Here is a 26,309-nt window from a genome sequence, read left to right on the forward strand (position 1 = left end):
TTGGTAAAAAATAAACTAACAGGTAGGTTATCGGTGGTGCACATGGCAGTTCGAAGTACGTGCGTAGTTTCTGCTGTTAAAATAGGTCACGTATGCACGCCCTCTCGACTTTATAAGTGTGTTTTACGAACTGCGCTGAATTTCACTAGCTATCCGGGGGTACTAATAATTATAGCGAGATTAAATTCAATGAAGATCTGGGGAACATTATGGCCAATGTTTTTACTATCCAACTTTTTTTTAAACAGTCCTGTACCACCCCGCGGGCTTGGTGAAATAACTATAGTCCGCCGATAGTATCCCAGCCAAGTCTTGCTGTCGTACGCGGTGCCTAGAGCTCGCAAGTTGAGCGCGAAGTCGCCTTTTTCTCAAACGCTCTCTTTTCAACATAAATCTGCTCCTCCGTCTCTTCTGGAGGCTGTATTTCGTAATAAAGCAGATTCCCCTACGCGGCTGCTGTTGGTAGCTGCGGTCCACTAGGTAGCGTATATAGGTACCGCACCCGCCACGGGGTGCCGCGGCGAGTCTACTGGCTAAGTGCGCTGCGGCTCGCTGATGACAACCGCGTTTGGTATACGATTAGCGCGTCGTAGGCACCAAAATCTGAAGTAGTCACATCCGCGTTAACGCGGAAAGTGAAATTTGAACTGCGCGCGACGGTGACATTTAGAAGGCGGAGCGTTGTGGGCACGTCGTGCACTGCACCGCGCAAGGCACTGAAGAAGGAGCGGGAGCAGAGTGGTGGCGGCCGTGTTTGATGGCCAATAACTGCGCTTCTGCTGAACACATTAAGTACTTCTTGAGGCAAAATATTCCTGAAATAACCTATTTCAACTTCAAATACATTTCCCCTTTTCGATAAAGAAAGTACTTCACGGCCCCTTTAAGAGGAAGCTTTACCACGGGGCCGACTGCGATTTCAATAATTGATTTCACGTCAAACGCAGAAATGCTTTCATGAAACTTGTGGAATGCTTGTTCAGTTGAAGAAAGCTTGTTTCAGTTGAAAGAGAAAGTTAAATACAAGTTAATCTAGAAAGCAGATTGTATAATGTAAGACATCAAATTTTTACCAAGGTCCCTAACAGATGCTAAGTTCTGAAAAAGAAAAATGAAGCACGAAGTTTACAAATGCGGAACTCTGCAAAAACAATGATCGCAGTTCTGCAATATGCATCTGCTAGAGCATCTCAATTGGATTAATTTGACATTCAAATTTACTGCTTACGCGAAAGTGTTGCAATGCTTACGAGGGCTTTTCAAAAGTCTGATCCACAAATTAATGGTACGTTTCGGAGCAGTGCATAATAGATAAATTTTTTCCACTTTAGACGTATTCTTATGAGTGGTTTACACAATTCGTGAGATCCTTCTTAATTGCTGAGTTACAGATTTGTAAACATGACATGAATTCCTTCATCTTTTTAAAAAATTTTGAACAGATAAAAAAACATAACGGCCTAAATAACAAGAATTTTGTTCCTACAATGACTACATCTTAATCTTTTCTTTTAAATGTAATAAACCTTATCAAATTTGGTGCAATGGCCTTCGAGAAGAAAAGAAGAAGCAAATTTCTCCGTTCTCGCGTACTTACACAGGAGGCCCGTATTTACACAGGAGGCTAATGGTTCCTCTTAATAACTGTTCGAAAGTGGTATATGCCCGCAATTTCTCAAAAGGGTGAGTTACACGCGGTGAGCGCTTTAAAGTATGTGATTTAATTACAGGCAGCTGAAATTCTCACAGCAACTGCTGGAAAGAAGCAGCTTTGCATGAAATTGCGCTGTGATCCTTCAAGGTCCCACATGTATACTGCCTTCTTTTCCTTGCGGCGAAACATTGGATGCGCTTCTCCACCAAGACATCTTTTTCCTTATTTTTTTTTTACTGAACTGCAGCGGTGTATTGCTCTTCTCTTTTTTCTATTTTTTTGAGCCTATAGACGAGACATTTAGCCATACAATACCCACGTTAGCAAGATTAAATAGTTACAAAAGCAGCTCTTTTGAGGAAACCCTCGGGTACGATAACGCAAGAATGGTCCCCCAAGAAGCCTTTAGAAAGTGTGTTCTGCTTTGTTCTACTTGTGTGGGCCTTCGAATTGAACCAATGTGCGGTGTCTCAAGGATTAGTTCCTGTGAGACTCCCCATAGAGAACTCACTTACTTGTGCAGTCAGGAGTGCACCTTTTTGAGACAGGCCGCTGCTAAGGAGCCGTGGCCTCATTGTCGTGTCGCATGTTAACGAGCAGGACTGCCACCGCTTTTCTGTGCAGGCCCAATCAATGTTACCCGGAATAGCTGAACCCTGCGATACGCCCCAGTCTCGAAGACGCACATTTAGACCCAGACAGAGCCGCATACCGTATACACTCGTGTAAGTTGAACATTTATTTCTGCACAAATTGTTAAGTTATAGCTATGGCGTTCACGGGCCCGGCAGTCGCATTTGAATATGGTCATAATACAATGTTGGTGCACATATATTGATCTCGAAGGATGTCAATATACCTAAAGTGATCAACAATAAACAGAAAACGTCTCTCATTAACCATGTGGTGCTTTCGGCGTTAACCTCTATCACTAATGTATTGAAAAAAAAAAACATCAAAACGCGTGCTTCAAAGCGTACGCTCAAGCAGGCCATCTGCAGCGAGAGCGAAAGCGACGAAGAATACAGTGTAACAGTTTTTAAACCGAAGTATTTAGTGGTTTAATAGTTAACTGCAGCAGCCGTGACAGATCAGTAATAATGGCGTTCTTCTGCTCAATACGAGGTGTCGAGTTCGAGTCCTCGCACGAGCGGCCGCATCTAGGTGGGGGCGAAATACAAGAACGCTCGTTTTAAGAAAAGTAAGTGGTCTGAATGAGTCCTGAGTCTTCCACTGCGCTGTGCTTCATAGCCCCAGTGAGACGTTCAACTTTATGAACTAACTAACTAACTAACTAACTAACTAACTAACTAACTAACTAACTAACTAACTAACTAACTAACTAACTAACTAACTAACTAACTAACTAACTAACTAACTAACAAATTAATTAATTGACTGACTGAGGGACTGACTGACTGACTAACTAACTAATTAACTTACTAACCAACCAACCAGCCAACTAACTAATATCAATCAATCTATCAATCAATTCGTACCATGCGTTGAGCGGAGGCGTCAGTAGGTGGCCACAAGCCTCGTTCATTTAGGCCCTGCAACCTTTCAATATTTCGAAACAAACAAGCGCGGGTCTTACACGAATGAAAACGGCAGCCATGGCAGCAGGCTTCGAGATCTAACACGATTGAAGCAGCAGCTCATGGCATCAAGTTACGCAATGGGATGCCACGTCACACAGTCCGGGTGCACCAACCAGGACACAGAGAGTACGGTACCGTACATACGCTGATGTTGTTAGCTTTTTATTCGCGCAGTGACGTAACAAACTGGCGCAGCGCGCGAGCCCTTATCAGGGAAGCGTCAAGAGCATGATGTGCCCGCATGCACGTGTGGACTTTTCGCACACAGGATACGGCGTGCGGTTACTTAAAAGAGCAAGTTGTACAGAGCCCTAGAGGAGCCGCTGCATTGATTAAATTATGCACCTTTGAAATAACATTATCTGCGGAGTTGTACGCAACGGCGGGCAATAGAAAACTACGCACGCACACGATAAATTTGGAGCCTGCGGTGAATTGCACTTTAGCAACATTTCTGGTCGTTGGCGTGAACGAGAGCTTTTGGTCAAGACTCGCAAAAAGATAAAGAAGTAATGACACCTTTATCTGACTTGAGTAGTGCGACTGATAGCTTCCTGAACACAAAGTCGACACTATGCTTAAGATGATCAATTTGTAAGAAAAATAAAAAAAGAAAACGACGAAATGCGGAACCGCACTAAACCTGGGATGCCGGACATAGCGGATATTGCAGTGATTGAGATTTTATCGCTTCACATCATCGTCATCCTCGGACGCGGAATTGTGAGTGAAGCTTACAGTATACAGTGGCGCTTATTCGAGCAGTCGGAGACGATGCTTGCTCCGTCGAATAAAGCTCACCTTTACGACGCACTATTGTCTAGAAACAAAGTTGCCGATACCATCGTGCAGCCAACGTTCAACACAACAAAGTGAATCCCTCCATCGCGTATGCCTGGACTCTACTTTACTGTATTGCGCCAGATGACGCACTGCCTGCAGGCTTTTTTTTTTTCATGTACCCGTCGTTTCTCGCGTCCGCATGTGACCCACACCGCGCGTCCCATTGTTTCCTAAACAAGGGGGCAGCGAGCACCTAATACGAACAGCTGCTCTCGCGCCGCGCGTCATGATACGAAGCGGCCAGCGAATCCGACCTACCAGTCAAGGCGCCTGACTTTTTCTGCAACGGAGTTCCACGTGCGTGCTCTCCTATAGGGCGACAGATGCGTAGCCGAAGAAAGCCGCGGTGAGGACGTCATTGTTCCTCTGACAGCGCCAGCTATTAAGACCACATGAATGCTTTGCCGTCGCCTCTTTCGTCCAGTTTAGTCGGGTGAACAGAACCTCCAGTGACGCACTGAACTAAACCGTCGCTGTCGAAGGTAATATTCCTAAACGTATTTGCGAAGGAAAGTCTGAGGCAGGAGATTGTATGTGCCAACGTGGACCATTTTTAGATAGGCATTAGGCTGAGTGCAGGTAATAGCGAGACCCATTAACCATCTGTTAGCTCCTTCAAGCCAAAAATAATTACAGAAGCTTCAACTCACAACGATAGCGCGAAGGGGCGCCATGCCAAAGTAGCCAGTGAAGTGCAGGCAATTTTAAACAACCGCCACAGAGAGGACAGCGGAAGTATCCAGGTGAAAATTTGCAGATAGGGATTATAGATTCAGTGTAAATTGAAGTGACTCCTTTAAAATATGAGTGGTAGAAATCCACAGGAAGTAATTATCAATTACCAATTACCATTGTAAAGCGGTGAGCGCCGTGGGGAGCTGGCTGAGAGCCTTCACATTATTTTTAGTGCTCCTATCTTGTGCAAACTCAAGCAATCTACGTGAAGACTCGAGTGTTGACTAATATTGCGCTTGGAAAACAACGAGATATTTTAGGAATTCAGTCTGCGCTGTGGTCGGTGTTCTTGGTGCTATTCTTACAATGAGTTTTCATAAAGGTGCAGAACTATTAGCACTATTTACCTTTTTTTTTCGTTGTCTGTTTTTGCATGTTCATCATACATCGTTTAACGATTATGGAGGCGGAGATATGGAAGCTGTGGTAGCGTTTCGAGGTTCTCTCACTAGCGACAAAGAAGAAATCAAAACAGAAACGACATGAACGTTTGAATTTACGGAGGTGTAAAAAAAGAAAAGAAAAATGAAACACGCGAGAAAATTACGTCAATCACGTAAGAAAAGCAGTTTAGTAGAGTAGTTTGCTGGGCCAGTTGGTGCATGGTGAATGTATAATGGTTTCCAGCAAGTACGGACACGAGCACAAGAAGTAGAAACAAACAGGACAACGCTGGACTTACAACTGAAGTTTATTGTGAAAACATTCCACAAGTCTACGCCACGTATGCGCATACAACCAAGAACAATAACAAGGTTTGTAGTTAATTATCAACAAAAGTTCTACACGTACACAAAAGCGTAGTCACACCCCTTCCAGACAAAGGCTACAACACGTGGATTAACATGATAAATTTAGAAATTGCAGTTCTTTATCATTGATATGAACCGATGTTTCACTCACACATGTATGCGCGCCCAACTTTTTCATGTGGAACGCTTCGCTAATTTCTCTTTCCAGTTAGCTGCGCTCTCTCCCCACTATCGATACACTATGAAAAACTGGTCGGCATTCGTGCTTTTTGCAATGCAATCGCAAGTTCCCTCCTGTACCTGTAGGTAGCAAATAGCGATGCTCACGCATGCGGTCATTAATTCAACGACCTGTCTGGCCGATATAGGACAGTCCGCATGAGAGAGGTATGCGATACACAACTGAAGATGCACAGTTTTTGTGAAAAAAAGTGGTGTGCTTTATTTCCACAACCACTAATCGCATCTTTCTTCTCTTCTGTGATGCTTTTGCACAGCCTAACCAGTTTTCTCGGCGCCGGAAACACGAGTGTGACGCCATTCCTAGTGGCCACCCTCTTAAGATTATCAGACAAGCCATGCAAATACGGCATCACTACGACCTTTTTCCTTTTTGAAGAATCATTGTAGTCCGCGGTTTTATGTACTTTCTAAACGAGGATTCTGACACAGCCATCAAAAGTGAGACCGGGTACCCTGCCGACATTAATTTCGCCTTCTGGGCTTCAAAACTCTGCTGCAATGAGTGGGTGCAACTAGAGCATTCGTCAAGCACAAGGAGACTATGCCACGTTTTATTCATTTGGAGTGGGACGATTTGTATGGGAGGAGCGATTTTTTTTATCTAGGGCAATACTGCCAACACACATGAGTTTCACTTTTAAATTTAATTTCCAAATCAAGAAATTTGATCAAGTTTTCTTTGCAAAGTTCAAACGTGAACCTGAGATCTCGGGAGGGCTCTTCGAATCACGTTAAAATCACCCATAACCTACGACTGAAACGAGACTAACGCGACATGAATCTGCCGTCGGACTGAGACTAGTCGCGGCTATACTAAAAAAGAAAAAAAGAAAAAAAAAGAAGACAAACACATTACGATGTTTGAGGACTAACGTGTTAGCTCTTTGAGCCCTCAAATGATGTAGAGAAGAAGGAAAAAAGCACCCTAATTGAGTTATTGCATGGCCCCGTGATGACTAACAGTATCTTATATCTATGTGATTTTCTGGCAAAACATATTTCTTTATTTATTTCGCAAGTGCATGGCAGTGTGATCACTCCCGCTTTTCCACCAAGTACTTCAGAAGAACTTCAGTTTGGCCTAGTTGGTGTTTAGTGCATATCATATTGACCGCAAATAAAGACGGGTCCGTAGTCCTCCATAAAGAAAGCAACAAAATCCCAATAAAGAAAGGCGTCAGGCAGGGAGATACCATCTCTCCAATGCTATTCACAACGTGTTTACAGGAGATATTCGGAGACCTGGATTGGGAAGAATTGGGCATAAAAGTTAACGGAGAATACCTCAGTAACTTGCGATTCGCTGATGATATTGCCTTGCTTAGTAACTCAGGGGACTAATTGCAATGCACGTTCACTGACATGGAGAGGCAAAGCAGAAGAGTGGGTCTAAAAATTAATTTGCAGAAAAATAAAGTAATGTTTAACAGTCTCGGAAGAGAACAGCAATTTACAATAGGTATTGAGGCACTGGAAGTGGTAAGGGAATACATCTACTTAGGGCAAGTAGTGACGGCGGATCCGGATCATGAGACGGCAATAATCAGAAGAATAAGAATGGGCTGGGCTGCGTTTGGCCGGCATTCTAAGATCATGAACAGCAGGTTGCCATTATCCCTCAAGAGAAAAGTGTATAATAGCTGTGTCTTACCAGTACTCACGTACGGGGCAGAAACCTGGAGGCTTACGGAAAGGGTTCTACGCAAATTGAGGACGACGCAACGAGCTATGGAAAGAAGAATGATAGGTGTAACATCAAGGGATAAGAAAAGAGCAGATTGAGTGAGGAAACAAACGCGAGTTAATGACATTTTAGTTGAAATCAAGAAAAAGAAATGAGGGGGGGGGGGGCATGGGCAGGACATGTTATGAGGAGGGAAGATAACCGATGGTCATTAAGGGTTACGGACTGGATTCCAAGGGAAGGGAAGCGTAGCAGGGGGCGGCAGAAAGTTAGGTGGGCGGATGAGATTAAGAAGTTTGCAGGGACGACATGGCCAGAATTAGTACATGACCAGGGTAGTTGAAGAAGTATGGGAGAGGCCTTTGCCCTGCAGTGGGCGTAACCAGGCTGATTATTATGACGATGAAAGACGGGGACAGTGTACGGGCAAGTGTACGTGGAAAGCGGGCAAGTGCGTGTGAGTGTGTGTGCGTGTGAGTGTGTGTGTGTGTGTGTGTGTGTGTGTGCACGCACGCACGCACGCACGCACACGCACACACACACACACACACACACACACACACACACACACACACATACACACACACACCTACTATAATTTCAAATGGCCATTAAATAGAAGCAATGAGTCGGTGTGTACGCCAGCCTTTTTCAACTGTACTGTGTGACATAGGGGGTGCTGTTTTCACCTGTAGTGTCTCTCGCAGCTATCCCCTCTTTTACAAACGGGCAGCCTATATATATCGGCGGCAAGTTAGGCCTGGAGACACTGCACCAACTGTACACACGTGGTGAACACAATTCCTCACGGTGTAGCTACGGGGGGAGACGGACTGCCTTGCTGCTCTGTGCGCGGAGCGCGGAGGGTGTGTGTGCGTGTGTGGGCGCACACACACACACGCTCCGCGCTCCGCGCACAGCCTCCGCGCACAGAGCAGCAAGGCAGTCCGTCTCCCCCCGTAGCTACACACACACACACACACACACACACACACACACACACACACACACACACACACACACACACACACACACACACACACACACACACACACACACACACACACACACACACACACACACACACGCACGCACGCACGCACGCACCTGTTCTGTTCTGTAAAGGACTGCGCCGATCCCCGAGGTAGTGCACCGGGTGAACAGAGCCGATCTCGAAGGCTATGCGATGTGTGCCTTTTAGCAGCAGCGAGATTCGGATGTGGGTAAACTGGCGCAATTCTGCTTCTATCACCGAACTGTTTCTGTATGCGCCGTGATGCACGCGCCAACCGTCTCAAATGGCTAACAGAGAAGGCTAACTGGCATAAAGGTTAGCGTTATTTTTCAGCGTTATGAAGTAAGAATAAAGCAACGAAGAAATTTATTTGTTACGCGCTGTTCGTGCCTTGCTTCTTTCTAAACCGAGGAACCGTACTAACAAAACGCTTAAATCTCGAGGATTTGTGTTCGTACGTGGTGGTTGCCATTTGCTGGTTGCCTTCGCGACTGATAAGTCAAACGTCATGATTATCTAGGACCTACTCAACAGTTATAGCGTAAGAACATTCTTTGTCAGCCCGGACCGAGATTTCTAACAATACTTGCGCTGTTATGTGCGTCATTTGCGCCTGTAGCTGGGAAAACTCATGTGATGGTCGGGCTAACGGCGCACTGTGAGGTCAGTTTCCAACGGGACCAGTTACAAAACATGCTGCTTGCACGATATTACACGATATTATATATGCTGAAATAGAGTTCCTTAATTGTCAGGACGCCTTATTGAACGGTTGAGTGACACCGATGGGTAACTATTCTTATTTGCCTGCAAGGATGAACAAGCCGAATGTTCATACACTAGTCAAGTGGCAACGCTGACAACGGTGGATACTTTTCGTAATAGTAATTTGTACTGCATATATCTCTCAGCGTCTTCGTGCCATCTCTAGGAAAAGAATTGCTATACCCTGGGTGTCGTAACTCACTTACAATGCGTCGCCGGCTATATGATTAGAAGGGAAAGTATAGATGAGTCATACTAGTTTGCCAGACTATTTTTCTAAGAAAACGTGAACCATGCTTGGCCACTTCATCAAGATGCAGTAGAAATGGCACAGAAAGAAGGTAACGTTGGTTGCTTGAGGTCCGCTGCACGTCTTGCATTGACTGGCTACCCGCATGCACAGTTTCTTTGTCCCCACGCCAGACAAAACACGCGCCAAGAATGTCAACGAGGTTGCTCTTGTTGAGCGAAGTTCCTATCTTGATTGTGAGATAGATAACGTGGGCGGTCAGGCAGGGTTGGGGGGAAAGCGACGCGGCAGGAACAAGAAAGCAGTAAGAGAGAAATACTAACCACTACACGTATATCAGTGTTCCTTGCCAAACGTATATATATATATATATATATATATATATATATATATATATATATATATATATATATATATATATATATATATATATATATATTTATATATATATATATTGCGAAGGCTGCACTTGGGCCAGCGTGCGCACGCAGTGAGTGCGAGGAGAGACGACGAAGAAGCAGAACAGCCAGCACGGTATGAATGGGTGTTGCCTGTCTATCCTTCAATATATATATATATATGCGACCGGCTCAATCCTCGTACAGCGCAATAGCGTACGCATTGCACTGTCCAGTGTACGGCGTGAGCCCTACTTTTACCGCAAGCTGCACGTGCAAAGGGCTTCCCCATTTCCTTCCTAATTAGTGATTATTTTCCCTCATTTCCCACCACGTCTAACAACCAACAAATGCTCCATCGTAATACTGGAAAAATTGAGACTGTCGAGCGTTGCAAGCAGATTGATCTTAATCTACAGCAGACGCCTTTCAATTCTAGCCAGGGTGCGAAGTTGTAGAAACAAAGCTATAGCTCGCGCGCATCGCTGCCTAGCTCTTTCCGTCACTACAGAGCCAAACGAAAGTAAAGAAGAACTCAATTACCAAATTTCGGCGTCTGGATAGCCAGACGGATTGCGTCGACACGACTCTATATTCGCGAGCTGTCGGGTGAAGCCGCTGCATTTAATTAGAAAAGTAAGAAATGTAATCCTCCTTAAATTGGCTTTTTGCCTCCAGCGCGCCGCCTTCCACGCTCATCCAGCCTGTAGTTTCATGTGTGAGTGACAGCTACTAGACCAGGAGAACATTCCGTCTGACCACTCGCGCACCTGGGGCCCCTGCAGCGGAAAGCTGTCTCCTCTCTCGTGCTGCTTGTGAAATGAAGCTATCGCGTCTTTTTGCAGCCCAGTCCTCTGTTTTGCAAAGCGGGGCATCAATCACCTGCCTTGGTCTCGAGGTGTCAGGTGGGCTCGTGAGAACAGGATAGCGGTCGTGAAAGGAAGAGGAAGTGTCGGGATAGAGGGCCTTCGGGTTTCAGTGCTTGCACCGGAGACCTAACTCGTTTGTTATATATATATATATATATATATATATATATATATATATATATATATATATATATATATATATATATATATATATATACATATATATATATATATATATATCTTGCTGTTGGGACTGTGCTTTATTGAGTGCTTCTCGTTTGCTCCATTCATTTAAATTTACCTTCGAATGAGGAGTCATAAAGAAAAGAGGAAAGAAGAGAAAATAAACCGATGGCATTGACTTTCTCACGGTTTCAAAGGACCCCTAGTATACCGCAAAAAAGCGCAAGCCGCAGCAGCTTGGAGGCACCGGAGAAAGCCACGCAGCCTCTGTGCATTGGCTGCAGCCCGCACTCGCCTACAACAGGAAGAGACCTCTATCTATCTGCCGCCGAAGACCACCCATCGTAGGTTCAAGGAAGATGTATGCGACTGGGGGGGGGGGGGGGGGGGGGGGGGGCATGGTCGACGACGACAGCGTTGGCGTTTCGCTAGACAGCCGTTGCGCAATCCGTTTGCGCATCTGTGTTATCAGTTCTCCGATGTGCAGCTTTATTCACTTCCTCCGTAGTTTCCATTCTTTTGCTGAAGGTTATTTTGCCGTCAGGTGTATTTATGCGATGGCCAAGAGATGCGAATGTCAACTGCGACAAGGCTCGCGTTAGCGTTTTTCGAGTGTCACTCGAAAATAATAATAATAATAATAATAATAATAATAATAATAATAATAATAATAATAATAATAATAATAATAATAATAATAATAATAATAATAATAATAATAATAATAATAACCAGCAGGTGCCCATTTTATATCCACTGCAGCACAAAGGCCTCTCCCCGCGATCTCCAATTACCACTGTCCTGCGCCAATCGATTCAAACTAGTGCTCGCGAATTTCCTAATTTGATCGCCCCCACCTAGTCTTCTGCCGTCCTCGACTGCACTTCCTTTCTCTTGGCACCCATACTGTAACCCTAATGGTCCTACGGTTATCTAACCTGCGCATTACATGACCTGCCCAGCTCCATTTCTTTCTCTTAATGTCAATTAGAATATCGGCTATACTCGTTTGCTCTATGATTCAAACCGCTCTCTTTCCGTCTCCTTAACGCTATGCCTAGCATTCTTCGTTCCGTCGCCCTATGCGCGGTTCTCAACTCGTTCTCAAGCTTCTTTGTCAGTCTCCAAGTCTATGCCCCATATGTCAGCACCGATAAAATGCACCCACTGTACACCTACCTTTTCAATCATAATGGTAAGATATGACTCAGGAGCTGAGAATGTTTGCCATATGCGATCGAACCCATTTTTATTCTTCTATGAATTTCCTTGATTGTTGTGTTCATATAGGAGGTTGTGGCCAAGTACTGCTCTGGTGAGGTGCGTTACCGGTTATGGTCACCGGGATCAGGCCACACTCCAGGCCTGTTTATGCAATTTTATCAACACGCGGATTTTTTTTTAATCCGGTGGAAAATTGCGCGGCACCGGGATTAAAACCACGGACCTCTTGCACGCGAGGCGGTTGTTCTACCTCTACGCCACCGCTGCACTCATTTCCTTCGCATGATCAGGGTTCCCTGTGATTAATTGACCTAGGTAAACGTACTCGTTCACCGATTGTACAGGCTGACTGGCGATCCTGAACTCTTGTTCCCGTGCCTGGCTATTCATCATCATCTTTGTCTTCTGCATATTAATATTCAACCCCACTCTTAAACTCTCTCTGCTAAGGTCCTCAATCATTTGCTGTTACTCCTCTGAGGTCTTCCTGAATAGAACAATGTTATCTGCAAACCGAAGGTTGCTGAGATATTCGCCGTCCATCCTTATTCCTAAGCCTTCTCAGTTTAATAGCTTAAATACTTCTTCAAAGCACGCACTGAATAGCATTGCAGAGATTGTGTCTCCTTGTCTGACCCCTTTCTTTATAGGTATCTTCCTACTTTTCTTGTGAAGAATTAAGGTAGCTGTGGAATAGATATTTCCCCAGATAGTTACGTAGGCGGTCTATACTCCTTGATTGCGTAATGCCTCCATGAATGCGGCTATCTCTACTGAATCAAATGCTTTTTCGTAAACTATGAAAGCCATATAGAGAGGCTGATTGTGCTTTACGGATTTCTCCATTACATGATTAATAACATGGTTGTGATCCATTGTAGAGTATCCTTTCCTGAAGCCAGCCTTTTCCCTTGGTTGGCTAAAATCCAGTGTTGCCATTATTGTAATGCAAATTATGTCGGTAAATGTCTTATATAACACTAGGAGTAAGATAATTTGCCTATAATATTAGAAAGTGCGGCTAACCTTTTGCCCTTCGTGTTTTTGCGGTATTACGTGCAATTGTCGTGACTCGCCAGTGCATTGCAATCGAATTCCACGAGATAGATAACACGCTTCTCATCAAAAATTACTTTGTTGTGGCTTGTTCCCTCAACTTCTTTGAGAGGATTCCGCCACATGAGCGAAACAGTATACTGAACCTAATGCGCGTGAATTAGAGTTCATGAATGTGACGCAATAGCGAATACTGTCTCTATATTGTGAGGGTGAAAGGGGAGAAAGGCGATTTATCTGATTCAAGTTTGTTGGTTCGCGCGGTAAAAATAAGAAGAAAAGAACATTCTGAAGTTGCTTAATCATAGTGTGGCGCACCGTTCACCTCAAAGCATTGTAATTGTGTGAGATATAATGAACGTGTACGGCGTAAACAGTGAATACGACAACTGGGGTCACTTTCGTTGTTAGCTGCCACGTAATGGTCGTTCTTTTCTTATTCACCACTCGCTGCAGTGCGGATACTATGACCGAAAAGTACCAGACGCGGGTATGTCTCTCTCGGTCACTGTCACGTTCCGCCGTAGAAATCACGAAAAAACGACTACTTGATTATTTTACTATTCCCCTTCGACAAGCGACTCAAATTTTCGCACATTTATTTTGGCTCGGGAGAAAGAAAGGGAGAAAGGCTCGGGAGAGAGACTCTTTAATCGCAACGCTGTTTGCTTTCAGTCACGAAAATGACTCGCGAAAATGGTGCACGTTCGAGAAGCGCAAGGTCTCTGCAACAACTTACAGCTGTCCGTTCTGAGCTCTCCCGCTTTACGAGCCATGAAATGCAAACAATATCGCTGTACAATTTCATGGAAGTTCTTGCGATGCCACGGGACTTTCTAGTTCGGCACCTGGCCATGTAGCTACGCAAAGAAACGAGCTTTAGATTTTACTTGACACGTACACTACTCGGGATTAATCAGGCGGCGAAAAAAATGTCGCCCGCGAAATAAGCACCCCAGTGCAGGCGAGCGTCCGTATTGATACAAAGGAACTTTGCCAGATCACTCTTTCTAAAGAATAAAAGAAAAGTCATGGGCGGAGCAGTGGAGAGTTCGAAAACTCCCAGTGTTTGATCTAGGGGAACTCGCGGAGGTGCACAGCTGGCGAATTTGTATAAGGTTTACGAATAGCTCAAGGGCTTATCGCTTTCGACATGTCACTCGCCCTCTCACCTTCCTTGCTTCGGTGCTTCTGAATTGATTCGTCGCAACTCGCGCTTTGTGGAGCGCTGGAGTATACATCGGGAAAAGCAGGGTGTAGCGCGAGAGCAAATAGCTATGTTTGCCGCAGCCTTTTTGCAGAACACAGATGTGAATATGGAGAGATCTCCCGTGGAGCGGCGGCAAAATCAAAATGTAGCCAGGCAACGCGCCGACATAGCGCCGATTTATTTACCCGGGAAAGAAGCAGCGAGCCCTCGTCGCTGTTATACTGACACAGTGATGCGCGCTAGTGCGAATGTCGTCTATCAAGGCGGGTGACAATGGCCGCTCCCTCTCTGAAGGACAGAAGCCCCAAAGACTTCACCGGCTGCGGCAGCAGCAGCAGCAGATAGCTAGTGTCTCACTGTGCGCCAGCGCTCAGTCGTCGATGGGAAAGTAAAGTCACCATACATATATGTATATGACTCGGCTGCTATGCACGCACCGAGCTTTGAAAGAAAATGTCGAGAGGGCTCAAGCACCGTGAGTAAACACATATAGAGTTGGATGAAATTGCTGCTGAGCTCGCTGAGCTAGCCGGTATTTGTAAAGGAGGCCGGTCCGGCATGCACGCTGTGCATCAACCGGCCTACTTAGCGCGCGGGTTGGGTTGTGGGATCAAATAGAGAAGATGATAAGGATGGCTTATTGGCATGCTCTTCAAAACGGAACAGTGACAAAAAGCCACCCAGCCTGCTTGAGCTAATCAGGTAATCCAAACACGCTTGCAACCTTGCATTCTGCCTACATCTCCCTAATCTGTTCTCTCATCCCTGTACCGTTATCTGCGCTCGTAACAAATACGGTTGCATCAATGTCCTTCCTACTTTCTTTCTCTCACAAATACTGTGACCCCCGTATTGAGAAGTGCGCTTTGACTTGAAGCGCATGCTTTGCTTTCGTGGAGATGACGCCTGACGTGAACGCGCCGTAGGAAATACAATGAACACTTGGGAACGCTCACGCCAGGCGTTATCTTTACTAAATCAAGCATGGGCTTCAAGAAAGTTGACGTTTCTGAATGCCCGAATAAACTTATCCTGCTTATCTCGTGTAATGACTGGCTAATCCTGCCATCCGCTTTGAATCCCCGATCTGGATAGATGGATTGATGTTATATGAGCGTCCCCTAACTGTGTGGTGTTTGCAACACCAACCTCTTATTTTTTTTCTTGCCTAGTGCCTTACCTCTCTATCTTTTCTATTATATATTTTACAGACAAAAAATTCTCAGCGTCAAAATTTGTGAACCATTAAGTGGGAAATCCGAATTTGTAGTTGCTTGTAGTGTCTCTGCTTTTCTGCCTCCAAACTACAAATCGTCTTATACTAATCTCTATTGTGGACATGTTTACTTTCCCCCTGCTATTCCTTATCCCAATGGCTTAAAGGGAGATATTGGAACATAAACTGACAGCCAGTTAAATATCTTCACATTATAATAAAACATGTTCCATTGTTTCCCTAGATTTACTGCAGCAAGCACATGCTTGTTCTTCCTTTGTGTACCTCACTTCATAACTACACGTTCTATATAAGACATCCAGACCTCGCTTCTAAAGGTAAAGCGCTTTCCTTTGAGTTATCCTAAGTTGTTTCTTTTCTGATTTTGCATTTACCCTTGCTGCCATCCATGAGATTGTTTCAGCTGCTCTGACTTTGCGATTGACGTTCTCTGTTGCCTTGTTGTTTACCAAACCGGTCGCATGCTTGCTTGTAAGCTTCCTTGTTCTTCTCCTTCCCTGTGAGTCAATATTTGTCCTGTACAAATACATGAACACTCTCGCAACCCATTTACTTTCTTTCATATTCCTCAGTCGTTCTTGGAAATCAATTTTTTTTATAAGTTTCCCTCGCTTCGAAACTTGCCCAGTTGATATCACCTTGTGCGGCTTCATTTGTTGGGTTCCCGTGAGCGCCCAATGCGAGGCGTCACACTGACCTTTGGTTGCTATTAAGTTATAATTGTACCTCTCTTCGGGTTGATAGAGAACCGAGGGTAATAGATTTATGGAAACATAGGAAAAAGAATAACAGGAAAGTGTAAGAGAAAGGCAGCCACCATGAAACACAGAGTACTATGTCGGTACATTAGGTACGATGTACCGCGGGGTATGTGGAAAGATGTCAATGTCCCAAGACTCACATTTGGAAATATGATTATTTGCTTGAAGTCATAGGTACCAACATAAATCGACAGCAACCAAAGGTCAGTGGGACGCCTCGCGTTTAGCGCTCATGGCAATCCTACAAATGAAGCCGCACAGGGTGATATGGGCAAGGCAAGTTTTGAAGTGAGCGAAGCTCATATTCAAATTGATTTTGAAGAACGACTGAGGAGTATGAAAGAAAGTAAATGTGTTGTGAAAGTGTCTGACCACCGCCTGAGGAAGCGAGGCTTCGGTGAGGCTAGTTTCCCGGCCCCCCGCCTCTTTTGACCCAAGCAAGGACTTTCAGTAAAGCTTTTTTTTTCTTTTTCACTCTCCATACGACTAGACCTTTCCGTTCCTTAACTCGACATATTTCCTTGCACTGTATTGACGCAATATCTTAATCACAGGGGTGCCACTGCCTGTCTGGACCGTTGTACTAAATATTTACAAGAGTGGAATGAAGTTGCAGTGGGCGCTGAATTAAATAATACCAATTCGAAGAGTGATGCTGCACGGAATAGACCAAGAACATCGGTTTTCGACAATGTTCTGGAACAAAGTAAGTAAACTTTGTTTTTAATTCTGGGGCTTTACGAGTCACGACCACATTCTGACCATGAAGCATGATGTAATGCTGGACTCGAGAATGATTTTGACCACTTGGGGCCCTTTAACGTGCACCTAATCTAAGTACACGAGCGATTTTGCATTTATGTCCCTTCGATATGGCTCCTCCGCTACCAGGTTCAGCAATGCACTGGGCTACTGCGACGGGTCTGGTTCAGTGTTATAACATTTATAATTTAGTTCATTATAATTTTAATTGTATAAAATTCAGTCTTTTAAGTAGGTGTTGAAAGGTGGCTCGACTCATATTACAAAGGGCGAGACGCGTGCACTTCAATCACTGAGGAGCATATAGAAAGAGATAAAAGTGACGATTAATAACTTTCATTAATAATTCAGAGCCTCAGTCTCAGTTCTTATTGAAAAACCCGTATATCACGCAAGCAATGTGTCGTGCCTTGTTGTTAGACAACTCAGAACAGACATGCACAGTTCAGTGCTGCCATTGTATGGGTCAGGAATTCGTTCCAGTGAATCCGAGTTTCTGCTAAGACCGCATACAACGTGAGCAATGTAGTGGCTGCGCTGGGCAATGTATCTTCGTTCTTTTTTTTTTCAGACCCATTTCAATAGTGAAGCTGGATATGAGGTACCAGCCTCACAACGAATCAACGAATTCGTTGATGAGGCCCACTGTTGTCGTCTATACAACGGTCGAACGGACGGACGGACTAAGAATACCCCGTTTCGAGCACCTAACTTCTGTCATGGTAAAGTCGCTCAGCTTCAACTCCTATAGAAATAATTCTCACATCAAAAGCTTTCTTTTCTTTTTGGAGTGTTATATCGAGCACTGGTCATCTTTCTTCCCAGGACATCTCATATGATACATTCAAAATACCGGTCCTTTTCTTGTGTTTTCTTGTGTCGGAAGCAGTCCTTTGAGCATTTCAAAGGAGGCGAATGTGTTAGGAATCTGCCATCAGTCACCTTCCGGTTACTTCCGTTCATCGAAAAATAAAAAGTGAAACAAGCGTCTATACGAAAGAGGGCGATCGAATATGAAAGCTTTGAAGTCCTACTACCAAAGTCAATTCGTTGCTTTTCTTGTACGAAAAGGTGTTGTCTTCGTATGTTCAGGTATATATAAAATGTTATGTGCTGCCACTGATGACGCGGTTAACGTTTTTCAAATAGAAGACAAATTCCCCTCGTTCTTCTTTTTTCGCGTGATTATCTACTGGGCTCAATAATCGCCCCTACACGCCTGTATTATTCCACCTTGAAATAACATAGGATCGACCATGTTGGTATCGCGTCGAAGCGCTCCAGCGCAAATCGACACACCCGCGTGTGTTTAAACGTCCCTGCATGGCTTGACACTGGTCTGCCAGAACTGAATCGTTTATAAGACAGCATAATATAACGTAGGGTTTTTATTCCTCTTCAGGGGCAGAGCGCTTCGCAACGGTGTTCTAAACATGATGCTGCTGCTTGCTGCGTGAAGGGTCCTCCTACGCTCCCCACGCTCAAATAAGAGGTTGCACATGGTACAACAATCGATCGCAATAAATTAAACGCAGATATACGGTAAACGCAATAACGGTGCCTTAATCGTATAGAACACACTGGCATAAAAATACCGTCCTATTGTATTGTACTTTCTGTCCAACAGGAAGTGTTATGAATATGTTCGCAGTTCAACAAACATTACTACCTACATTTGTTTGCAGCAGTTTGCACATCTTGGCAAAAGGGCTGCAATAATGAGCTATGTTCAAACGTATTCTCAATTCCATTCTCAATATTCTTCTCACATGTTCTCAAAGCAGGCAAGTCTCTGTTATCCGCGACATTCTTTACCATGGCATTGCACAGACCAAAGCTAATATGAACCATTTTTTTAAAAGATTCCATTTAATTGAAATAAAAGTCGAGGACTTTTCGTTAACATGTGGAAAAGAAACTTCAGCATTCGTCGAAACACGGCAGAATTCCATCTGAGCCTTTTTACCGACGCGATATACCGGATGTTCTTTCCAAACGATTCATTTTTGTCTTGCGCAAGAAGGTTTTTCTCGTGCTTCTTGAACGTGCCTCGCATCTCAGCGGTGAAGCAAACTTATACATACATGTTTAGCGCCGAGACTCCTCTGACATTTATCCTCATTAAATCTCTGAAATTGTCTCATTACCAACCTCCAACCTCTCGTGCTGAACGCTGTGGCGCGTATATTATAAGACAAACCGTTTTGTCTGTTTAATTATTTTTTTGTGAGCCGAAGGCAAGGATCTATTGTCAAATCACCTTCACGGGTTCTCAGACAGCACCCTCCCCCTCCCTCTTTCGCGCCAAAAGAAGAAAAAGAAAACCGTCATCGGCATTTAGCCAAGCCATCCCGTGCTTGAATCATCTGGTTAAGAAATTTTGTTATGCCATACCCCACAAAGCAACTCGAGAAGCCGACAGGGTCGGTTTATTCCGGTGTGGTAAGCATAACAAGAGGCGAGCGCTTGAAGCGTTACGCACTGCTTCTTCTTGTTTAGTTCTTTTTTTCGTTGGCTGGTAGAAGAAGCCATTTGTGGCCGCACTGAGGAGAAATAAGCCTAGGTGAGGAATAATCATTCTTTTACCCGGCTCACCAAGTTGTCCCTGGCTCCCGTTTCTATCGCTGCTTAGCATTTTAATTAGCCACAACGGACGTCACATAAATCTTACGTTATGTCGTGCCTACGGAACAGAAGCAAGACTATACTTTTTCCCTCTATATATGCTTGGTTCTAGACGCGAGATAAAAATAAGGAAATCAAGGCTTCTCTGTTTTCCCTTTCTTAAAGATAGCTGCGTGGAGGACGTGCAAGATATCTCTCAACATCTTCAAGGTGGAATAATATGGGGGAAAAAGGTCGTTTTTAATATAGTACAACTTGTACAAGTATTTCCATAGACATCGAAGCGCTGCTGTGTTTTATGTCTTCAAAGCTGCCTACCTATCCGCGCTTTCGCCGCATTATGTTTTGTTATGTAAATACTCTGTGCTTGAAGCTTCTCGAGATCTTTCCCAGCGTGACAGAATTTTCTGCACTCAGCGTGCATGTCATATGCTTGGGACTTATTCGGGATTCGCGCGCGAAATCCTGCGAGATCTACGCGAGCGATTCTTCGGTATTTCAGTGAAGTTCTGTAAAAACTACGTAGAGTTCTCCGACGAATAGAAGAAGCAAGAAAGTGTCCTCCTTGTGCAATGTCTTTTCCAAGTTTATAGTGCTCCTAAAGCATCACACTTGGTTAGGCACATCGCACTGTGCAGATGAACCAGGATTTTGAAGGCCGTATTCAAAGACACGCACCGAATGAATGCTCCAATTAGAGAAGAGGAAGACAATGCCGCTAATGGAAAGAACTGCTCAGCACATTTGAATAACGTTCCTTGTCAACTTATACAATACAGTTTCGTACTCATGCACACTGAAAGGCACTCCAATGAAAGGATGATTCCAAATCCATTTCAAGAAAATAGACGGCACTGTTCTTCCCTAGGAGGAAACATACATTTGAGGCACGTGTCGGACACACAGGTGTCAGACATTTAGAATACAGTTTACTACAAAGAGATATTTTCATACACGGTGTCAAGTTGAAAAATACGTACTTGCGTTTAAATTTTGTTCCTGATAGCACAACTCATGTAAACACGTGTAGCCTTTATCGTCGATCCTAAGAGTAAATCTAAAGACTGGGATTAAATAAGTCATTATCGATGAGAAAAAATTTATGCGATGGAAGGCCTTGAGGCCGATACAAGGACTTGAGTTCTGAAAAATAAACTTGACGTTTGAATGGAAACTAAAATACACGTCTGATAAAGCTTCCTAGCCTGCTCAGAGTCGATTATGTAATGCCGAATCAGGAATCAGGTCGAATGACGTCAGAATTGCTATAGAGAGAAGCTATAGAAGCTAAGCCTGAAGTAAGTCGCGCGAGCACTGCGTTATCACTATATACATTGAATTTATGCCCCACTGAGTGCGTCTTTATCACTGGCGTCCACCCGACGCCCAGAAAACAATTAATAACAACTTTATCTAAAGATTCCGTCATTATCTTTTGTCTCTTTCGTCACAATGTTTCCTGCCATTTCTTTGAGGTTCTCACGAAACGACCACCACATCGTTGATAACGCCCCATCATTGACACTCTGGAAGCAGTCTCGCATTTTGTAAGCTATTTGTAAGCTATGTGTATTTGTATTTGTATTGTAAGCGTAAGCTATTTGCTTACGCGTGCGAAAAAGAATGCTGGTATGGGCATGCGAACATTTTCCACGGGCGTGGTTTCCGTTATCATGGTAGTGGGCGCAGAGTGACTTTCTGAAAGCCATGGACAAGTGAAGCCTGTAATGGGCCAAATTTTACGGCTGTGTACTGCCTGATATCGCTATGACTCATTGCGAGGAAGTTGAAGCTGGAGAACGAGTTTTTGAGAAAACAATGCACAATTTCAGTCAAAGTATTTTAGGGTAATTGTGGCTAACTTTATGTTGCTGTCCAGAATTAGTTTAGAAAGCTACGGCATGTTCTTTAGACACGCTGCAAATAAATCACTGTGCACATGCCGTTTAGGTTGCGTTATGCTAACATATCAAAAAGTGAGAATGTAAGCGTACGCATCATTTATGCATTTCACACATTGTTTTTGGTACTGACCATCGCTCTTCGTAATTTCCTCATTCCCGCCTTCCCTATAGAAGATGAAGAAGAATGTATAGCTGAGGAGTTCACGCTGACCTCTCTGTATCTGACTGTATTTTTGTTCCTTTATTCCTTACGTCAAATAGCACGAAGGTTAACGTGACGATGGAAACTGCTGCTCCTACGAACACAAGTCGTCTTGTCGGAGTGTCGGCTCCAACGCGTCACTTTAACGGCCACTGTTGACCTCTTCTTTAGCGCAATGTTCCAGAAGACTACTCTGCACATTATCTCGTTTGTTAGCTGGCGGTCCACATCGCCATTGTGTATTATAAACATGTCTGTAATGCCACCAGTGAACACACGCGACCAGCATGGCCGCGCAGCCTCACGTTCCATTTGGGTGGTGCATGACGCTTTCTCACAGTGTTACAGAGGCGTTTCATGACTAGCAAAGACTTAGGTGTAGCCTCTTGTAATACTGAAGTTGTTGCTTTATCTTTCTTCTTTCTTTCTTTCTTTCTTTCTTTTTTTTTTTCGTTGCGAGGCCCTGTCGCCTAAACACTGTTTACGTTCCCGAGGCGACCGTGAGGGCCCCGAAGCGCAAGAGGCAAGTTATCCGCTTAGCAGTGAAATCCGACACGGACGTGTCACGCGGCGTGCGGGACAACTGTCGGTCAACAGGTTTCTTTTGTTTCGTCACGCGGAAGCTCTGGCTGCGTCAGTCTTTGAGGGCGCGCGTACTGCTTGTATCTAGGATATGCTCGTCTCGCAGGCACGCGCAGGGACGCAGGCCGAGAGCGTATACGCTTGCAACGTGACGCGCTATCGCTGCTCGCGTCCTGCGCGATGCGCGTGCCTTTCTCGGTCTCTACGCAAGCTACGGACACGTTGACACTCTGAATGGCACTTAGCAATTCGCGCTTCTTGCATCGCGATTGTTCACGAATGCTTATTCACGAATGCTTAGCGTTTTGTACGTCTCTAACGTTGCAATTTATACTTGCGCATATGGACCCTGTAAGCAACCGCAATCATGCCCAACGGCATCCAATGGCTTCAGTGTCATGCCGCTACTTGAGTGAGCTGCTAAATACATGCAAGAAAGATAACCACGTGCAGTCCTTACGTGCGGTGTGTGCTGGTGGCCCAGTGGCAGCCCGTGACGTTAAAATGAAGTAGCTGGAACGAGAGTGTAAAACATTCGTTAGTGCCCAAAGAAAGTCTTTCTTAGTCGCTTAGGCACGACAGTAGTCAACACTGTGCTAACAGTGCGCGAACAGTGTGCTGTTTCTTCGGAAACAACCATAAACGTTTCGTGTACTAAAATGATGATGACGGGAAAACAGCGGACTTACAACATGCTGGACTTACAACTTACAACATGCTGGACTTACAGCACTCAATATTGGGAGGTGAACCCGGAACAGTCGGACAACAGTGCAGGAACAACGGCCAGTGGTCTCTCCACTGGTCTCGTTACTAAATTTCTTTCTCCGCTACAATCTTCCTCGTCCCAACATTTTGTGCAATACTGCACTACCGTTGACTGAGTTTGTTTTCTCTTGAGCACCCACGTCTTTCTCTCAAATACACCACAAATAATGTTTTTCACACATCATACATTAAACAGATCTATGATGACAATACCATTGTAAGACGTTTATTTTTTTGTTTGTGTTTGTAATGCTTAATGGGGCACTTACAAGCGAAAATTTACATATAGGTGCCGGATCACTCGCCTGCACATTTTTTTTTTATCTGGCAATGTATGCGCGCTGTGTCAGCTTTTCACTCTTTTCTGAACATGAAACGACTAATAAGAGAGCTCGCAGGAACCCGGAAGTCTTGCCAATAGAAAGACCCAGATGTTACCACTGGCGAAAGCTTCTTTTTTGTCTCCTCAGCGTGTAAAAATACCAAAGTACGATCATGTGCCAAGGGAACGATAAATATAGCGTCAGCTGTTTAATAACGGATTCCGAATAACATACGCATTAAGCTGTCTGGAGCAGCAGCCGGTGTCGTTAAAACACGCCCCTTTGTAGAGAAGTATACGGATCTAATTGCGATACATATCTCTCTCCTCAGCCAAGGCGGCTCACTTTGTCTTTCATCCCCTGCTTATGTGCTGAGCGCTTTCACATTGATCGAAGGGTTTCCGGCCAGGAGCAGGTGATTTATTTCGCTCCGAAGTTAGGACCCTCATTCTATCCAGTATCGACAAATCACAGCTTTCAATGGTCGTCCCTGCGAATCAACTTTTCTCGCTGCACTATTGACGCGCAAGAAACGGTAAGAACAAAAAGGAAAGGAACAAGAAATGAAGGAACGAAGTCGGAACAGTAAATTTCTAGCTCCCGCAGCTCACTTAAAAGAGAAAGAAAGAAGAAGAAAAAATAAAGTAAAGGTAAGCCAAGAGCACTGCTCCAGAATAGTGTTGTCTGTCAACGTTCTGTCACAATTATTGCACTCTTATGTCAGTGCTTGTATCTAAGTCTTACTGTTCTCCTCGAAAACACAGCGGAAAATATAATATCTATATAAAAAAAACGCCCTACCCTGATAGTGGAGACTAAGTGGCAAAAGCTCCGAGGACCTGAGCTTCCCCGAGAGAGGACACAAATACGTATAAAGACTTGTAAAGCTGTTTAAAGTATGAAAGCTCACGAATAAAATATTTGATAATAATAACCTAATACTAACATATATATAATGTTAATACGACCTTAATAAAGCTTGACCTAGCAGCCTAAGCCATGGATTAGCGCCTCCGTCGAAGCATTAGGAACTTATTTTGAGAAGTCTTTAGCTCCCGCAAGCTTCGCAGCTTTGTTCTTGATCCTTACACTCCTCACCCCCTCCCCCCCCCCCCCCCCCAATGCGTACTCCTTCTCGTTCTAAAAATTTCAGGGAGCTGTTTAAAGTTGAAGCAGCAGCTTTTTACTCACTCAGAGGCAAGTACAAACTCTCATAATATACTGCCTCTAGGCGCTGTTCGTTTCAGATACGCGGGTGTTATTTTCAGTTTTTGTATTTGTATTTAACTTGCTTTAAGTAATCGCAAACATAAACCAACTGTACCTGACTTTTTAAAATGTGGGCTTTTTAATTGGGCAGACTGGTTGGAAGAAAATGTGTCCCTCGTGCAATTACGGGGCGCGCGCTTGATTAAGAGAAGCTTAAAAAAAGTAATTATTTTGCACTTCGGCAAAGTGTACGAAAATTAAAATATAAAAGCTCGCTAATTAACTTCCGTTTTTTAGCGCCGTGTGCTGCAGGAAGAACGAAACTGCGAGATTTCATGCCGATATCAAAACAACTTTCCAGAGTGACACGCTACAGGAGAGATTTTAACAGCAAGTTAAGGTATGCCTTCACAGCTGCTTTTTGAAACGATAAGTGCGGAAGTATCAGATTTCTCTCAACAAGCTAATCTTCGCACCGACCAGCGAATTCGTGTTAGCAAAATTATGCAGATCCGACGCACATTTCGGAATCTACGTGAAGCGATGTTTCCTTGAACCGGACAACCAAATTCTCTAAAACTTTTCATCAGTTGCACCACGTTTTGCAGCGTAGACGATATTGGGGGCGAGGGGTTACGGAGTCGCCATCTGTCGGAAGCGCCTCCCTTGCGTAGTATGAGGGATCACGCGGCGCGCTCCTCATAGGTTTCGCTCACGGCGCTCAATAAGAACACCACGCGGCAGGACCCTTGGACATTTATGTAGGTACTCTCAAAACGCGAAAGTTTTTGACAGTCGATATAATAATCTTGGGCAAACTGAAAGCACAGAATCGTTTACAGACGCTATCTCTTTACCGTGTACGTACAGTGAACGCCACTGCGTGCGGTCGCCGCGATGGACTCTCCCGAACCGGTTTCTTGCGTGAAAGGTAGGCAAACGCTGAGAGTAAACTATGTGAAATATGTTCTTATAGTGGGCTATCTGCATAACAAAATGAGGCATAACAGAATGAAGCCTCAGTGCAGCGATCGCACGGGTTCGCAGCGACCGACTGTGCGTATGGATGCATGTCCGCGCACAATGTTTTGCTTTCACTGTGAGCGCGTTTTCGCACCGTGCCGTGAGCTTTAGCCTGCAGAATATGACCGTTTGACAGTACACAAGCAACCATTGTTGCGTGGACACTATCAGATCTGTTCAAAAATGATTTCGTTATAGAGACTTTGACACCTACGGCGACTGTGATGTGCCGTTGCGACGATTCAATCTGTTTTTGTCTTATAAATTCTTGGACATTTCAATATTATTTGTCAAGTTGCGTCGCACTGTGTGTTTATCCGTCTTCTGAGCGTGCGATTTCCTTCTGCTTCTTTTTCGCAATCCAATGCTATAATTCATAACAAAAACATGAGCATATGTCGCCTTTTTTTTTAATGTGCGCCTTACCGCTC

At 44.4% G+C, this 26,309-nt stretch overlaps 2 protein-coding genes across 9 annotated transcripts in view; one reads left to right on the forward strand and one right to left on the reverse strand.

The window, feature by feature from the left end:
• Positions 1-26,309, reverse strand: part of LOC142572354 (calcitonin gene-related peptide type 1 receptor-like) — a 260,219-nt gene that overhangs the window by 158,605 nt on the left and 75,305 nt on the right. For 2 of the 4 annotated variants that reach the window (XM_075681410.1, XM_075681408.1), the window contains one exon: positions 23,016-23,068. The gene's annotated coding sequence lies outside the window, so the exon portion shown is untranslated. Of the gene's footprint in view, positions 1-4,056; positions 4,162-23,015; positions 23,238-26,309 lie in introns of those variants that run through there. The other 2 variants (XM_075681411.1, XM_075681412.1) reach the window with 2 other exon arrangements.
• Positions 4,347-26,309, forward strand: part of LOC142572355 (uncharacterized) — a 96,108-nt gene continuing 74,145 nt past the window's right edge. For 3 of the 5 annotated variants that reach the window (XR_012826050.1, XM_075681416.1, XM_075681414.1), the window contains exons 1-4: positions 4,347-4,580; positions 15,943-16,036; positions 17,035-17,186; positions 17,814-17,964. Coding sequence is in view for 3 of the 5 variants with exons in the window: in XM_075681416.1 (XP_075537531.1) it covers positions 17,133-17,186; positions 17,814-17,964 (205 nt within the window). In the remaining 2 variants the exon portion in view is untranslated. Of the gene's footprint in view, positions 4,581-15,942; positions 16,037-17,034; positions 17,187-17,813; positions 17,965-18,644; positions 18,783-26,309 lie in introns of those variants that run through there. The other 2 variants (XR_012826051.1, XM_075681415.1) reach the window with 2 other exon arrangements.

The sequence above is a fragment of the Dermacentor variabilis genome, chromosome 2, assembly GCF_050947875.1.
Source record: "Dermacentor variabilis isolate Ectoservices chromosome 2, ASM5094787v1, whole genome shotgun sequence".
In the NCBI taxonomy this organism is placed as follows: domain Eukaryota; kingdom Metazoa; phylum Arthropoda; class Arachnida; order Ixodida; family Ixodidae; genus Dermacentor; species Dermacentor variabilis.